Source organism: Drosophila teissieri, chromosome 3R (assembly GCF_016746235.2).
Source record: "Drosophila teissieri strain GT53w chromosome 3R, Prin_Dtei_1.1, whole genome shotgun sequence".
NCBI lineage: Eukaryota > Metazoa > Arthropoda > Insecta > Diptera > Drosophilidae > Drosophila > Drosophila teissieri.
Window position 1 is genome coordinate 24,762,653 of NC_053032.1, and position 16,991 is coordinate 24,779,643.

The 16,991-nt window shown below is 45.2% G+C and overlaps 4 protein-coding genes across 4 annotated transcripts in view; 2 read left to right on the forward strand and 2 right to left on the reverse strand.

Moving 5' to 3' along the window:
* LOC122621723 (homeobox protein 13) overlaps window positions 1–1,917 on the forward strand; it is a 63,174-nt gene extending 61,257 nt beyond the window's left edge. The window contains exon 4 of the mRNA XM_043799681.1: window positions 25–1,917. Coding sequence (XP_043655616.1) covers window positions 25–1,917 — 1,893 coding nt within the window. The remainder of the gene's footprint in view (window positions 1–24) is intronic.
* A 2,787-nt stretch (window positions 1,918–4,704) lies between these two features.
* Window positions 4,705–6,589, reverse strand: LOC122618932. The gene is made up of 2 exons (XM_043795524.1): window positions 6,116–6,589; window positions 4,705–6,057 (listed from the first exon to the last, which is right to left on the reverse strand). The coding sequence occupies exons 1-2, from the start codon at window positions 6,587–6,589 to the stop codon at window positions 4,705–4,707; spliced, it is 1,827 nt and encodes a 608-aa protein (XP_043651459.1).
* A 216-nt stretch (window positions 6,590–6,805) lies between these two features.
* LOC122618933 lies at window positions 6,806–9,509 on the reverse strand. The gene is made up of 3 exons (XM_043795526.1): window positions 8,950–9,509; window positions 7,011–8,343; window positions 6,806–6,816 (listed from the first exon to the last, which is right to left on the reverse strand). The coding sequence occupies exons 1-3, from the start codon at window positions 9,376–9,378 to the stop codon at window positions 6,806–6,808; spliced, it is 1,773 nt and encodes a 590-aa protein (XP_043651461.1). The 5' UTR covers window positions 9,379–9,509.
* LOC122621529 (kunitz-type serine protease inhibitor mulgin-4) lies at window positions 8,410–9,188 on the forward strand. Its single transcript, XM_043799427.1, has 3 exons — window positions 8,410–8,551; window positions 8,599–8,918; window positions 9,052–9,188. The coding sequence occupies exons 1-2, from the start codon at window positions 8,479–8,481 to the stop codon at window positions 8,913–8,915; spliced, it is 390 nt and encodes a 129-aa protein (XP_043655362.1). The 5' UTR covers window positions 8,410–8,478; the 3' UTR covers window positions 8,916–8,918; window positions 9,052–9,188.
* Window positions 9,510–16,991: the final 7,482 nt, after the last annotated feature.

Genomic DNA, 16,991 nt, shown 5'->3' on the forward strand with positions numbered 1-16,991 from the left:
TTACCTATTCTTCTCCGCTTGCAGTTTTGGCACCAGGACAAGGACAACAGCCGCCTGGACTCCAGCTCGATATTCGAGGACCTCGATCGCTACTGCTGGCAACAGCAGCCGGTCACAACCAGCGCCAGTAATGGCGGATCCGCCAGCACCAATCAGCCCAGTCCCACCTCGCCGCAGGGTCACCTCCAGCAGCAGCAGCAGCAGCATCAGCAGCAGCAGCATCAGCAGTTGCAGCAGCAACATCAGCAGCAGCAGCAGCAGCAGCAGCAGCAACCGAATGCGAACAGCTCCTCGGCGGCATCCAGTGGAGCGGGCAGCAGCAGCGACACGATCAGCAGCCTGGACACCACCGATGGCCAGATCTACACCCTGACAGTATTAAATGGAGGAGAGCCCTGGCTGAAGCGCTCGGAGGCGGAACAGCTGCCCACTGCGCTGGATCTGGACAGTCTGCTGGGCAGTTTTCCGGGCTACATCAAATCGGAGTATCCCTACGATGACAGTGGCTTCAGTACGGATGGCAAGGATGTGATCGGCAATGGCACGGATGGTCTCAGCAGTATTTCCCACGCACAAAACCCGGGTCAGCAGGCGCAACAACAGACGCTGCCCTCGCTGGTCACAGCCATCTCGCTGGCGGGCGGCAATGATCTGGGCCAGCAGTTGGCCCAATTCCAGAACAACAACAACGACTGGCACATGGCGGATCACAATACGGAAACGGAGCAGAGTACGGCGGAGTCGCTGCTGCGGAGCGCGCTGCAGGGAAAGGGCTACGCCAAGGGTTTGCACATGCAAAATGGCCTGACCATGCCGGTGGTCAAGGATGAGGACATGCGACGTTTGCTCTTCACCGATGAGGCAGCTGCTTTGGGTTTTGCGGACTCCACTCTAAGTGCCGCCCAGATGTTCGACGAGGCCCAGGGCATCCATCTAAGTACCCAGCAGCAGCAGCAGCAACAACAGCAGCAGCAACAGCAGCCGCTTAATGGGAATGCCAATATTCTGGTGGACGATATGTTCCTGTCGCTGGAGAATGCCTTCAGCGATGATTTCGAGAAGATCAAGCGCATCGCCAACGAAGTGCAGCAGTTCTGCAGTGCCGGCTCAGCAGGCACACCCACTCCCGGCGACTATGTGCCCACCAGTGATGTGTTAATGCAAATCTCACCCAGTCCGGCGGTTACATCCGCCGGTCAACTGCAGCCACCGCAGCCCTTGAAACCGGAGGTCAGTACCTCCACGTCGCCCACATCGGCGGTGGTCACTTCCGGCGCCGCCAGCAGCCATGTTCGCTCCGGCGGCGGCGTGGTCAAGCCCAAGAAGGCGTACAAGCGGAGCAGCAGTAATAACAATAATCCCAATGTGGCCAACAACAATCAGAGTAGTGCTGGCAATCCGCTGATAGCCGGTGGCAGTGGCAGCGGCAGCTCCTCGTCGAGCGGCAGTGCCAGCAGCAGCAGCAACAGTCCGCCCGCCAACTCCGGCGGCAGTTCGTCCTCCTCCTCGGGCAGCACACAGCGCAAGGAGCGCTCCCTGCACTACTGCTCCATTTGCGCGAAGGGATTCAAGGACAAGTACTCGGTGAATGTGCACATACGCACGCACACCGGCGAGAAGCCCTTCGCCTGCTCGCTGTGTGGCAAGAGTTTTCGCCAGAAAGCCCACCTGGCCAAGCACTACCAGACGCACATGACCCAGAAGAACAACGGCAACATCATCAAGGGCGGCTCCGGCAAACACCAGCGATCGAGTGGCGGATCCTCGGCGGGAGCGGCCAGTGCCGCGCTCAACCAGCGGCAGCAACAACTTGGTGGCGGCGTGGTGCCACCTTCGCTGCCCGTGATGATCAGCAATCCCAATACGCCACCCGGAGGAGTGCTGCCACCGGCCAATGGACTCCTGGCCAATCGGTAGTGAGCACCGGCAGCGGGGTGGGCATTACCCCGGCCTAACTATTTCTTGTTCCTTACTCACAAAATACAAACTTAGATACACACAAACACACACAGAGACACACATAAACAAAATGAAAATGTAGAGAAACTATTACTACTGTTAATACCTAAATACTCGTACTCGTACTCGTACTCCCAACTCGAATTTACGTCATTGATGAATTCCTATTTCAGCTTTCTGTGCAATTCCTATATGCCAACACACACACACACACACACAGAGACAGACAGACAGACACACTCGAAGCACTTCCAAATACAATAAATACTCAACTTAATGTACATTTACTCAACACAAATTAAATTTAAATGTGCCAAATTTTGAAGATTTAAACAACTAAAGTTAAACTAAAACTAAAGTAGAAATAGCTATGCTAGGCGTGTAGAAATAGAAGTGTAACGAAGCTAATGAAGCAATTCCACGAGTGGTGATATCAAAAAGAGGCCAAACGCTTCCTTGCTAAACGATAATGAGAATTCTTACAAGAAATTACCCCCCTCAACTAGAATAATTACCGCCTTCAAATATTCGATTTATATACCAAGTTTCCACGATCACCTGCAGTTCTTCAGAGTCTTCAAGTTGCGTGTTTCCTGTAAATTGAAAGTATTTGTTTTCTTAGTTGCTCTGCCCAAATTAGCATAAATTTGTTTGCTAGTGTTAATGTATATACAATAAATATACGAGTAAATAATGTTAGTGGTAGTATTTTATTAGTTGTAAGCACAGAGGGAATGCCAAATATTTTGAGGAAGGAACACTGACCTGAGGCACTAAATTCGAAACGCATCCTCCGGAGCTCATCCTACAGCAATTTCCCGCTCCTTTCTCCTTTCAAGGATCTCTTTGATCTCTTGGGCCGAGTGTTAGCCAACTTCGAAGGCATTCGATAAAAAATATTTAGAAAGTGGGGGCACAACAAGCATTACCAACTACTACTTACTATACTATTTTACACACCATATGTTCAGCAACTCAACTTGCACTTGCCATTATTTTTGTATTCGATAAAATTGATAAACGCAATAAAAGGCGCATTACTAAAAGGCGAAATTCCGTATAATTAAAGATAACACCACATTCACCCAACTATCCAACTAGTGTAGTGTTTTGGTTAAGCTAACTGATAAATCAGCCGTAGTTAGTGGTTAATTAAACTGCCAATTATTTTGTGATAGTTTTTAATGGACAATAGTTTAGATTACGCAAGAAATATCTTCAATGGTGTTTGGGTTATGTAACGTTTTTTAACGATTTGTTATAAACTGTGTACACTTTGCAATACGAGTATTTTCTGCTAATTTATTGAACTTCATAGTTTATGTACATAGAAAACGATCCTTGTTTATATCCAAGCCTAGGCTAAGCCACACATTGAAATCTTAGTTAAATCTTTGTTAGTTATTATTTATGCACACACACTCACACATAAAACACACAAATACACAAACACACACACACACACATCCATCTGCAGTTAAGTTTTGCATTAATTTTTTTAGTATTGCAAGCATTAAAAATAAAGAAATCTAAAACGTTTTATTGACAATTAAGATGCGCCCCGTGTCCGCTGTTTTGGGTCTGACGTGGGTTAATTAGTTTCAGCTCGTTACGCCGATGGAGCCTGTAGATGGCAGATGGGTCTGGCCGAGGTCTGAAATAATTTTCTCCAATAAAGGAGCTGAGTGCACACGAAAGCGCATGCAGCTGCGCATGTCAACAACGGATCGCAACAGCAGCAACAGCAGCAACTGCAACTGCAACAACATTACTGCAGCATCAGTGCAACAGCAGCCGCATCAGCAGGCAGGCGGCACTTGTCAGTCAAAATCAAAGTACCCGGCCCCAGACTGCCGGCATCGTTTGGCGGGGGGCTACAAATGCGTGCCATCAGCGTAGATTAGAGAAAATTTTTCACTTCACGATCGGTGAAACACGACTTGTGCACTGCGAAAAAAAAAGGCAGGGTACTGTACGAATTTCCATAATAAAATTCTTCAAACCAATGTCAAGTATATAAAACAAAACGTGAATTCTTTAGTCAATTCATCAGTAAATTCTTGGACCTTCTTACTCATTAAATAGCTATAAAAATTAAATAAAATACTCAAGATTTTTAATATTATATATCCTTTAAAAACGGAAAGGAGTTCTTAGCGGATACTGCCCCACATCTAGATCACATCAAGTTCAAATGCTAGTCAACCATTTTTTCCCGCCGTGCACCGCTGATGGTGATGCCTCCACTGCCGGCCACGTCGTTTGAGATCGAAACATGTCGATTAGGGAATTTCAAGAGGCGCCAGTGGCCGTCGCACAGGTGGCTAACATCAGCGCACCTTTGGGGGAGCTCAAACACTGGGTATCCGATGTTCAGTGTTTAGTGCTCAGTGTTCAGTGTTCAGTGTTCAGCTGCCACTGCGGCAAGCACGCGTCTTAATTGCTTTTGATGTTGAACTTTGAGCCGGCGAGCTGCTGTGCAAATATTTGCACAATGGGAAATAGGGAACATTCGATCACCGAGTGGGGTTTTGCGAAACGAAAGGAAAGTCATATTTGATGGCTAGACAAATAACCATAAAGCAGCTGGAGCTGCGAAACTAAACACACTACTACGCTGTAGTCATTACAAGCGCAATATCCCTTTGTTTAGGTAGCAAGCCGACTTGTGTTTAGTGTCGTTAACGATAATTCTATGGATATTATGGTTTTTAAACAAGCCTTAAACTCTGCCACGAAACTCCTTTATTTTTTGTTAAACTGTCTTGGGAAAATGGTTTTAGATTTTACCCTGTGCGCCAGGGATTCCAGCAGCCAAACTAGAGAGGATAAAACAACCATAAAAGCATAGCCATACCACACATACTGCAGATCCTGAATCTGCATGGCCCTGAATTCACGACGAGGACTCAAGTCCACAAAGTGCATCTCACCCGCTTCGATGAGCTCCGAGAAACCGGTGGCCATCCAGTGAAAGTAAAGTCCTGTTTCGGCCAATTCCATGATCAGCTTCTGCACAGGTTCCATATAAACGGAGTTCTCGTGCAAGGGAAATCCGAAGGGTATATTGTTGAAGAAGCAAAAGTCGTCGCGTTTTCGGAAAAGTGGCCGCGAGAAGACCTTTTGCTGTTCGTTGATCAAAACCCACCTATTGGTGGTAATCATGTAGCCATATCTCGTGTCCAACGTGTCACGTAGTGCCAAATATCGATTAAAATCGGGTTCCACCAGAAACATGGATTCGTACTTCCGAAACTGGAGGAGACGGCCAACCAGCTCTGCATATTCCGGCTTCCATGCAACCACTTTCAGATTGGAGGCCAAAATATCATCGTAGGTTCGAAAGGCCGGCTGCTTTGGTGCACTGGTCACATAGCTGGAGAAATAGGAGTTGTACCAGGCGGTGATTAGGATGCCCAGCACGCAGATCTCCAGATAAATACCCCGCACCAGCGTGGGCGCTCGGAAAACTTCCACAAAGGATTGCCCCAGCACTCCTCTCAGGCAGCTGTCGTGGAGCAGGAACTCACTGATGTTAGTGGCATAGCCATGGAGCCGCAAAGCGCTGGCCAGGAGACAGGATATTATCACCAGGATACCCAGCGTTAGCAGGAAGGCAGTCAGCTCAAAGACCCTGGTGTAGTACTCAAATGGTGGCACATCCGCCTCCACCGGCAGCATGACGCACCAGTTCATCTGCTCGTACGGATAGCTGAATCCAAACGGTGGAATCGTCGGATAAGTCAGGGATATGGATATCTCCACGGATTCATTTCGCACGGCGCCAACTGTTTGTATGGATGGAGCAAAGTCCAGAGGATTTTTCGCCTGCAGTGGCTGCACAAACTTTACGTTGTACTTTTGCTGAAAAGCGGTCATAAAGTGACCCACGGTCCCATCATAGACCACATCACCCTTCTTGTTGCGATAGGCAATCATGCGCGGTGCGGTTCCTCCAATAATCACGGGCATCTGGTAGCCATGGAAATTCCTGAGTCGATCGGGAAAAATAGGTAACAGTTGCAGGCTGGTCTCAAAGATGCGCTCTTCCATTTGCAGTACAGGAAAATGTGAGTAGCTGTAGAAGGTCGACGAAGTCTGTGATCCAAAAATAGAGAATATCAAATTTAATCCTTCTAAGCTTCTGCACACCCACCTCAAAGTCCTGGAAAATAACGATCACATTCAATAGTTTCCTACTCCAGCAATCTCTAAACAATTCGTATAGAAAATCGGTTGACGCCGCCGATTGGACTAGAAAAATCACTCTAGACGTGGTCATGTGCCTGAGATTCGCGACCAGAGCTGTGAGTAGACCACCGTGCTCGTCCAGATTTGCATCACTCATGAAGACTAGGGAAACCAGACGTCTACTGATGCTATTGTGCAAAAAGTAGCTCCCAATTTCACTTAATTGAAGCACAGACACTTGCACTTCGTCCATGATGTCCTTTGCCAACGACGTGCTGTTCCAAACTTGAGCGGGCAGACTAAAGTTCCTATTCTTCATGAGCAGCACGTACTCAAAGTCCGATTCGAGTTTCATCCCAGCCAGTAATTCAATTACCGTTGCGCCATCGACCAGGCTAATCAGGCAAAGGCCGCCCAGGATCCACTTTGGGCAATCCATCACGACGGTCGAGGGACAACTGCATGACACTGATTGATGCCGCTGCACATTTAAAGGGTTGCTAATGAAGCCGCCGACGACATGGCTAATGGTTAATTCCAATTAGCAGCACACGTTAACAAGTCGCGGGCGAAAAAAGAAAACCAGAAAACATTTCCCTGGGGATTACACAAAAACCAGCGAAATCACCTCAATCAAACATGTTTGGTTGGAAAATTAACACCACTCTAAGGGCAGGTTTAATCATTAAAACAATAACTAGGGTTGTAGATATACCAAAGGAAGTTATATTACAACCTTATGAAAATGAATAAAATTGTTTTGAGTTATTTGAAAGCTTGTTATTTTAATAAATATGGAATATGGACAAAGACATTCATTTCTTATTTTCTAGTTTTAAATATTTTGGTTTTGAGGAAACCAAATATATATTTCATGTGCTGCCACATTTTATGCCACCAAAAACAAAGCAACTCTAGGAGAAACACCATTGTGGCCAAGCCAAGCATCCCACCCACAAAGCGCCAAATCTGCATCAGGTCCTCCACCTTCATGGCCCGAAACTCCTTGGGATGTCCCCGATCTTCGAGGCTCAATTGTCCTGCCTTGATCATTTCCGTAAAGCTCATGTCCTTCCAGTGACTCAGAAGGCCCGTCGCAGCCACATCCAAAATGAGGCGATCGAAGGGTTCCCTGAATATCGAATTGCTGACGATGGGAAACACTATGGGAACGGTGTGAAAGACGCAGAGATCGTCCTGCAGGCTGAACAACGGCGAACTGAATACTCTCTGTTGCTCCTTCATCAGTGACCACTTTTCCATGGGCATCATGTAGCCGTATCTGGTGTCGAAGGAGTCACGCAAATGCAAAAACTCTTTGTAGTCCGCCTCCAGTTGAAAGATCGACGAGTACTTCTCCATGTTTTCCGATAGATGGAGCAGCATCTCGTACTCCGGCTTCCAAATCACCACCTTGAGATTGGAATGCCTAATGCTCTCATAGCTGCTGAGCTGTGGCAGTCGGGGGGCACTGGTCACAAAAGTGGAGAAGTACGAGTTGTACCAGGAGGTGATCAGCAGTCCCAGCAAACAGATCACCAAATACAAAGCCCTTATCAAGGCTGGAGGTCGAAGAACCGCAGAGAACGACTGAGACAGGACTCCTCTCAAACAGTTGTCATGTAGAAAGTACTCACTGAAGCTAACTCTATATCCGTGCAGACGAAGAGCAATCGATAAAGTTAAGGAAATCAACACCATGAGAAGAATGGTGACCCCAAACGCCAAAGGACTGAATACCATGCTGTAGAGCTGACTGTGAGGAACCTGCTCGGGCACCGGCATCATCAGGCACCAGCTCATCAGTTCGATGGGATATGAATACCCTGTATATGGACGTAGGGGATAAATAGCCGCTAAAGCCACTTGCACACTACCATTTCGCACGGCAGCAACTAAATCACGAGCCGGTGAAATGGCTGACTCATCAAAGGGATATGGTTGAACCAATCTGCAATTATAACGCTGCTCAAAGCTCTTCATGAAATTACCAACAGGTCCTGAGAAAATCCGTTTTCCATCCGAGCCACGATAGACAATTAGTCTGGGTGACGATCCACCCAAGGCAATGGGTATCTTATAGCCATGAAGATTTTCCAAACGCTCTTCAAATATTATGGTGCTGTTGTCCAAACGTCTCTCAATGAACTGCAAGATGGGAAAGGGTGTGTAGCTGTAGACAATCAAAGACTCCTGAAAATATTACACAAATCCCACAGGGCGTGTGATTAATATTTCACAATCGAATATGTATGTTTTCAACACAACAAACACGAATAATAAGTTAGTTCAACAATTCAAACATAAGCAATAAATTAGTTCACAGTCATGAATTCGCTTGTTCTTCGCCGCTTATTGATTTTCCTAATAGGCCTTGGGAATTCTGTGGCACTTAGACATGGTGAGTTACTTTAGCTTTAGCCCTAGATATTAAATCTTTATTTCAAGGGAGATGTTCATTCATCGCAAATCCTGGTCCTTGCAATGGACTTTTTGAAATGTTTGCCTACGACTTTGCTAACAATGTGTGCGTAGAATTCATCTACGGTGGTTGTGGAGGAAACCCAAATCGTTTTCAAACTAAAAGGGAATGCATACATCTATGTGATGCTTTATCAGATGAAGAAGATGAAGAGGCTATTGTTTCTACGGAGTATGATGAATATATGACAAAACAAGAAAGAACAGCGTCATTTAATAGAACTACATTGGCAGAAGGTTCAAAAATATCCAAGAATAATAATCACATTACTCTCCTTAATTAAAAGGTATTGATTTCAGTAATTATTTACATCTTACCTTAAAATCTCTAGCAATGGCCACGACATTAAGTAGCTGATGGTTCCAACACCATTCCAACAACCAATTTACTCGAATTTTCCCTTTCTCTATAACCAACAGCACGGGTCGCGTGTTTAGCATACGTAGATTGCGGCTTAAGTTCTCCAGCATATCCTCCGGTGAATCGTTCACAAAAGCTATTGTAAGGACATTATGTGAAGGATTTTGAAGCAAGTTATAGTTCTCCCCAGAGCGCTCTTCAATTTGAATTACTGGAACAGGGAGTTGCCACAAGATTGCCAGCCAAGTCGGATCGGAGTTGCCCAAAACCAGAGCATAATCAAACTTAAGCTCACGACTCAGATGATGTAGTAAATGATGTTGGAAGCCTTCACTGCCAGGACTTAGGAGAACCAAGGCGGCTAACAGTAGCTGCAACTGACCCATGTTGAATGTGGAAATGGTTTTCCGTTTCCAACTTATATGTTTTCTTTTTAACTGCCATCAACTGCACCCCTGGGAGAAGAGGTATCGCGTTCTACTTTTGATTTATTTAACATAGCCCGAGAGTTTTTTGTCACCACCTTACAGTGCAATTAAACTGACACTGTACTTATAATAATAAAATAATAAATGTGTTTTAATTTATACATTTTTATTAACAGCAGTGGTAGGAAATTGTATATACCACTCCTGTTGATCGCCGGCAATAAGCGTTGTGGTCAATTCGAAAGGCCACTAAAGCAGCTAACCATCCCACTAGCACCATTAACAACTGTGATGAAAACGTTTTCGCTTTAATAACCAACTAAGGCCGCCCACATAGTCATTTGGCTTTTCTTTCAAGACATTTTAGTGGGTGTTGAGTTCCTTTTAGCTGATATCTACGTTCATTTATGGGTTATTCGAAATCAGCTGTTAAGTAGTAGTTATTTCAATGGCGCATAATCAGTACAAGGAAAACAGTTGGTGGCCACAACATTTGGCTTTAAAGTATAAAGTGAAGATATATGGGAAGTGATTATAAGTTGCTATATATGTACATATATGTGGAAAGCAAAAATGGTTTTGCAAATCTTATCACACTTTTAGAGAAAATGATTTGTACATAAGTCCTATTAATGTTCCAAATCATGTGTTTTTACAAATCCATAAAGATGTAATTCCATTGAATAGCGAACAATGGCGAGGCTAAATCGAGGCACAAATCTCATTCATATGCGATCCGCCTGACAGATGATCGCTCTTAATGATGCTGCCAACAACATCAGCGGCATCCACTCGGCTCATTATATTTCTCAAGCATTTATATGTTTTGGTGCACTTCACTGGATTTGGCTGATGCGTCAGCACTTGACCCGCACTCAGATCGCCCGGCTCCTCCTCCTGCTCCACCATCTGCTCCTCCTCCATCGGATCCATAAGCTCCATCAGCTCCATCAGTTCCATCAGCTCCAATACTCCGATTCCCAGTCGTAGACTCTGTCCCCTGCTGTTGTCCGCCAAATGGAGTTGACGTTGACGTAATGCCCCGCCACTTGAGTAAGTCTCACTCACTCACTCACTCACTTACTGCCTCACTCGGTCTTTTTTTGGCTTTTGTCATTTCTGGTTGCTGCTTCTGCTTTTTTGGCATATTTATACCCGTTACTCGTAGAGTAAAAGGGTATACTAGATTCGTTGAAAAGTATGTAACAGGCAGAAGGAAGCGTTTCCGACCATATAAAGTATATATATTCTTGATCAGGATCAGTAGCCGAGTCGATCTGGCCATGTCCGTCTGTCCGTCCGTCTGTCTGTCCGTCTGTCCGTCTGTCCGTCTGTCTGTCCGTCCGTATGAACGTCGAGATCTCAGGAACTACAAAAGCTAGAAAGTTGAGATTAAGCATACAGACTCCAGGGACTTAGACGCAGCGCAAGTTTGTCGATTCATGTTGCCACGCCCACTCTAACGCCCACAAAAAAAACAAAAAACTAAAACTGCCACGCTCACACTTTTGAAAAAGGTTTTGATATTTTTTCATTTTTGTATTAGTCTTGTAAATTTCTATCGATTTGCCAAAAAACTTTTTGCCACGCCCACTATAACGCCCACAAACCGCCAAAAACTGCCACGCCCACACTTTTGAAAAATGTTTTGATATTTTTTCATTTTTGTATTAGTCTTGTAAATTTTTATCGATTTCCCAAAAAACTTTTTGCCACGCCCACTCTAACGCCCACAAACCGCCAAAAACTCTCCTTTGCACTTCCACTAGCTGAGTAACGGGTATCGATAGTCGGGGAACTCGACTATAGCGTTCTCTCTTGTTTTTTTTTGTCTTTTTTGATGAAGTGCATCATCGTCTGGGGCTGGTCAATTAGCTGCACATTCCGCGTATCTCGCACAAAAAGAGTGGCAGCGTGGAAAGCTCAACATGGCAGGGTTGGTTTCTTATTTTTTTGTCATCTGTGCAGTGCTTATGTTAAGTTTTTGTTTTTTATTTTGTTTGGAGGTCACGTAGAGTCTTTAATTGGCTGGCCTGGGTTGCGTATGCGATGTCAATTTAGCGAGAAGAGTCAGAGCCCCAAAGTTCATAAGTGCCCAGTGCGCATTCTTACATATATAGCAATCTTTTGCAATGCACAAAAACTTCACTTAACCCACTTGCAGAACATGGAAACCACTAGAGGCTACTTCTTATTGTGTTTATTTACTACAAGAAGGAATTTTTCTTAAGATTTTAATATTAGTCTGTATTTCATAACTGCTGGCTGGGTATACAAAAACCAAAAGTTTCTAGCAATCAGTTTGATTTTAACAACTTCTATGGAACAAAGGTTTAGCAATCATTTTGATTTTAACAACTTAGGTGGAACACAACATACAACATACAACAAACAACACATACAGCCAACGGAAAGGTTTTTTTATGATTAGTTGGCATCGTAAAAGCGATAACTCATTTGCTGAAAGTGCCGACCCACTCTGCGGCACAGATCGCCCGGAGTGTCCTTACACTCCTGACACCGGCAACCTGGTAATTGTTTCTGAGCACCCAAAAAGAAAAACTTCCTAGTCTCCCCAGTTCGCTCTGGCAGAGATCACGGCCCCCATTCCCATCCATTCCGATTGAGGCAGAGACACTGCCCCAGGAAAGTAACTCATATTCGGGCATGTGCTGCAGAAACTCACAACTGGAACCGTAATATGCAAGTGATCGTACATCCGACTCTGTGGGGCTTTTGTTGTCCACTTCTCCACTTCACCACTTCTCCAGTTGACCAGTTGTTCGGTTGTACAGTTGTACAGTTATTGTTACTGGCCACGAGACATGCACGAGCCAACTGTAACTGTAGCTTCCCCCAAAAAAACCCCCAACTCCCTCATAAGCAAAAGCCCAAAAAACAATAACACACTCAAGCAAAACGGTAGCCTTTTTGGGGGACGCTGCTTTCCGACTTTAACCAACAGCACAGAGATTTAGACCAGGCCTGCTCCGGTCTGCTCTGCGGACTCATTGAAAAGCGAAAGATGGCCAAATGGAAATGGTGAAAATGGCAAAAGGCCAAAAGCGGACTGACAAAATATTTTCGCATATGATAAATGGCACAGTTTAAAGTAAGTCGAGCACTTGCAATTGTCCACGTTCTCGAATACAATGCAAAATTTTCCACCGCTGACCATTTGCGCCAGTTTTTTGCTGCAGCTGAAAGCTAATGGTGCCACACTAAACATTGCCACAACCATAATCTTGGCATTTTTCGCTAGGTCGCCGCCGCTGCCCGAGTGCCTGATTTATGAAAGGGTCTCATAATTTAGCACAAATATGGTCATAACTTTTTGGCTTTTACTTTTTGGGGGGGGTCTCCCAAGAGCTGCTAATGAAGCGGCATCGCCTTCCGCCCCCCAGAAACTGAAAACCAAAATCTGGCAATACAAAAAGAAAAATGAAAAAAAAATGCCAGTCGAGGCGAAACAAAAGCGCGCAGAAAACTTGCAGCCGAAACTCATTTAAGTGGATGGCCAGCCGATGGCCACTTGTTGCCATCGTTTCCTAGCAATCAGCAGTGAACGTGTCACTCCTAACTGGCCAGGAACAGACCGAGTCGAGGTGCACTGCAAGAAATTAGAACAACTAATCAAGGATGGTTTTTAAAAACAGGCATGGCTACTAACAAAAATATTTCTGAAATTCCCCAAAAGTTCTTAAGTCTGTTACATTGATATTTCCAACAGAAAGAATTTAAATGGAGAAGTTAAGGATAATATTTGGCAGTGTATACCGGGGCAACCATGCCGAACCGTGCCTATAATCATCATCAACATTACCAGCCAGCCGCCTGCAATGTGGAGCAATCACGTCCTGGACCCAAAGCCACCACAACTGAGCCTGGCCAGCGGCTCCTGCTCTCGACTGCCGGACGACTGCAGCCAAACTTCAATAAATGTCACTCCTCAAGCTTTGCATCTAAAAATTGATGACAATAATTTGTTGCATTTGCCCGAGGGGGTGTGGCACTGGCACTGGCACTCGCCATTTGGATCCCAGTTCAGCTCAGCTCGCCTCAGTTCAGTTCAGTTCGCAAATGCCTTGGACAGACGACCAAGTTGACTCTGAGCTGAGCTGCTCCTGCTGCTCCGGCTGCTGCTGTTTTCAACACAATTTATACAAAGTGTCGCAGTTTTTGGCGCTTTGCATTTGTTGCTGACAGACTGGCCACCTGCCCGCCCCGCGGAAAAGCGGCAACGGTTTGCACTTTGCCGATGCAAAAAAGTAACATAAATTTCGTCATTTTGTCACAAGTCGTTTGTATGCGATACCGCTGCACCTAGAAAAATGTAGCTAGAATTTCTGGGAATTTATTGAAAATAGGTTCCCGCACCAACTGCCTAAGAAGAAAAGGTGGCAAGTTTCTAAGAAAAGAAAGCAACTTTAATCAATAAAAAGCACCTCATTAGTCTCTGCATTTTCTGCCAGTGTAGCTTAGCACCAGGGTTAGCGAGCTGGCACTGGGCTGGGCTAAGACCGTTGCTGCTGATTGCAAAGCGATTTGCCGAATTGTTTCCCCCTACAATTCCATAAAAATCAACACACTCCTTTGCTGTTCCCGTTCGCTGTTCGCTTTGATTTGATTTCGATTGCGCATTTTTCAATTTGATAAATTTATTGAGTCGCGGCGGGCTTAACAAATCGCCAGCGATGCCTCGCGTGGATAAGAAGAAAGCTTTTGGCCGAAACCCAATACACGACTAATAACCGATCCAAAGCTCCCCTGCATCCAGTGCCACCAAGAAGATATGGGCACGTACGTGGGCCTATATGGCCATGGCAATAGCCTTGTAAATGGCATCAATTGCGACCTTTTGGCACTCTTACGGAAACATTTCGCTAATGAAACCGATACCTCAAGTGTCAAGCCACGATCCGGTTCGAATTGCCATAGGTTTGGCCTGCGGTCAGTGGCTTCTGGCCAGTGGCAGTAGTAGTCGCAGTGGCAGCAGCATTTACCACACTGCGGCCAACTTATGGCAGCCATAAAAATGTTAAGCACAAAACATTTGCCACATTGGCACCTTTTGGCCGAAAGCAGAAGAAGTGGAGCACGCACGTGGCAACTGCCCCCGGGGCGAAATTGGATGCCATTCTCGATCGGTGGATCCTGGATTTTCCACTGGACTCCACTGGACTTCACTGGACTCCACCATTTGGGGTCGCAGCTGCAGTTCGGTTATGCGGAAGCTGAATCCAATCATAATTTGAAGACTCTTTTTGGCCAACTCGAGTTATGATCACGTTCACGGCGCAATGCCATGTGGCCGCTAAAGTGTGGTAGTCGAGCGAATAATTCGTAATGGGATAGCCTGTGTGATTTAGATTCGCCAGAGATTGCTAGAAAGTCCAATATTATTTTCAATCTTAATAACAGCTAGGGGTCAGGGTTTAATTTACACACACATACACGATGCGATGAAGATTGCATTACCACGATTTTAACTATCGTGTGAATGTCATAAACAACTAATCAATTGAGAAGAATTTGTTCAACATAAAATTTATTTGCATTTGAATTGCAGTCCAGAATTAAACGCCATAAAAGTCCCTAGGCTACTTTCCTTAATCACTTTATAAGGACAGCGCTTACAAACCCATTCCCGAATAACTCAAATTATACACTTCAGTTGATTATTTCATTACACTGCAGACAGCCCCCAAATTAATAAAAAAAATATATAAAAAATAATTTGTTAACAACAGGCACTTGCAGATGCGCCTCGAATGCTCTTGGCCAAAAAAGAAAACACGTCAAGCAATCGTTCAAAGTTGTCTCACAGCGTTTTTGGACTGTTTGGTGGCTTTGTGTGGGCGTGTGGCAACAAAAGATCTACGGACACACTAGCAACGTGCAACTTGCGGCATGCAACATTCGCTGCGGCTGGACGCCGATTTCTTGGGGCTCACAGGTAAAAAAAACTCCAGTCAACGTTGAACATGTGTGTACGTGTTTAAACAAATACAATTTGCAATTATATGGCAAGCAAATCAAGTTGAAATCAGCATGCGATTTCCACCTGTGGCCGGCGTCATAATTCGTGGCCATGTTTTCGGTCATAAATCTAGCGATTTACAATTATTTTCTGCCTTGTTTTGTTTCGGCCTCGCTGGCAAATAGAAAAGCAGCAAATGCAGCAAATGCATTTCGTGGCACAGTGGGATACACAGTACGGAGCAACGAAAGGAAAAAAGTAAAAAAGGCAATAAGGCAACCAGGCAACAGCCCCTAATGTCCATTATGGTCATTTCGTTATCACTTCCCCCAGAGCCTGGCGGCCAACGAGGAAACGTGGTCGCCGACGTCCGTGATCCGCTGACAGTCATAAATTTGCATAGGTTTTGCAATAGCCTTAAGAAACTGCACACTACCACTTTTGCAAACACACACATACTTGAGAGGCGAGCAAAATGGGTAGAAAACCAAAACAACAAAAATCGGAGGATTCAAATTATTTACGATGACGCTAACGATCGTCGACAGGTGGCGCTACGCACTCTGGTGCCATCCCCTTCCAACCCATCGCAGCGCAGCGCATCTCGCTCGCACTTTGTGATAACGCAGTGCGTGGCTGTAAATTGATTTTACGGCGCCGCCCGTGTTGAAGCCCCAGGCAGTCACTCTATAGCTCCATAGCTCCATAGCTCCATAGCAGCCCCATCTCTCCACCGATTCACAGGCCCCCCACATGCATACATAGCTCCATGGCCCATCAGCTGGTCTAAATTATGCAAAAGACAAGTGAAAATTTGCGCTAAGCGGAGCTATTGTTAGCACAAAAAGAGAAGAAAGAACCATCATGATAAATAAATAATAAAAAATTAGAAAAATATTCTTATAAGTTTATGCATTCCAAAAATCGTTATAATTTATCATATCTATTTATCAAGCTACATTCCTTCAATCCTTTTTGTATGGTGATAACATCTTACGTTTTATACAGTTTCTTTAGTAATCCCTTATTTCATTTTTCATTAATAGCACTTCATAATCATTGTTAAGTATTTTTCTCGGTGCAATCTCAAGCATCTCCCGCTGTCAATGGGGCATTTGCGTTATATAAAATCGGCTTGAGGGATTAGCCGGCCGTAGTATGTGTAATTAAAAGTGAAATTGTGGGGACCTAACGAGTTTGCAGCAGCTGCTAACTGCAAACTGCAACTGCAAAACTGCTTGCAACTGCAACTGCAAACAAAAATGTAAGCCGCACTCGAACTGGAGTTTGGCTGCGTGATTGATGGATGAGTTTGAGTTTGTCATGCAAATTTCAACAGCCCACGAGTGGCAGTCGGTCCTCCACCGATGATGATGATGTTGTCTCCTGGAGTCGCCATCCTCCCGCCGATCCTCAGTTCTTTCCAATACCCAGATATCCAGATACCCAGACCAACAGAACCCCATCCCCATCCCCAATCCGCATCCATGCATACCGCTAACGAGCGGCGCGTGGTCTGGCCCAAAGACTCTCCGTCTGCGAGCCCGTTTTTCTCGGCCATATTCTGATATCATAAATATGAAGCTGTTTT

What these genes read in the sequence shown, in the direction of transcription:
- LOC122618932 (XM_043795524.1), bottom strand. Translation starts at nt 6,589, where the DNA reads ATGGATTGCCCAAAGTGGATCCTGGGCGGCCTTTGCCTGATTAGCCTG. An exon ending in TTATTTTCCAGGACTTTGAG is followed by an intron (nt 6,058 to 6,115) that starts GTGGGTGTGCAG and finishes TTTGGATCACAG; the next exon opens with ACTTCGTCGACCTTCTACAG.
- LOC122621529 (XM_043799427.1), top strand. Translation starts at nt 8,479, where the DNA reads ATGAATTCGCTTGTTCTTCGCCGCTTATTGATTTTCCTAATAGGCCTT. An exon ending in TTCTGTGGCACTTAGACATG is followed by an intron (nt 8,552 to 8,598) that starts GTGAGTTACTTT and finishes CTTTATTTCAAG; the next exon opens with GGAGATGTTCATTCATCGCA.
- LOC122618933 (XM_043795526.1), bottom strand. Translation starts at nt 9,378, where the DNA reads ATGGGTCAGTTGCAGCTACTGTTAGCCGCCTTGGTTCTCCTAAGTCCT. An exon ending in CCATTGCTAGAGATTTTAAG is followed by an intron (nt 8,344 to 8,949) that starts GTAAGATGTAAA and finishes TAATATTTTCAG; the next exon opens with GAGTCTTTGATTGTCTACAG.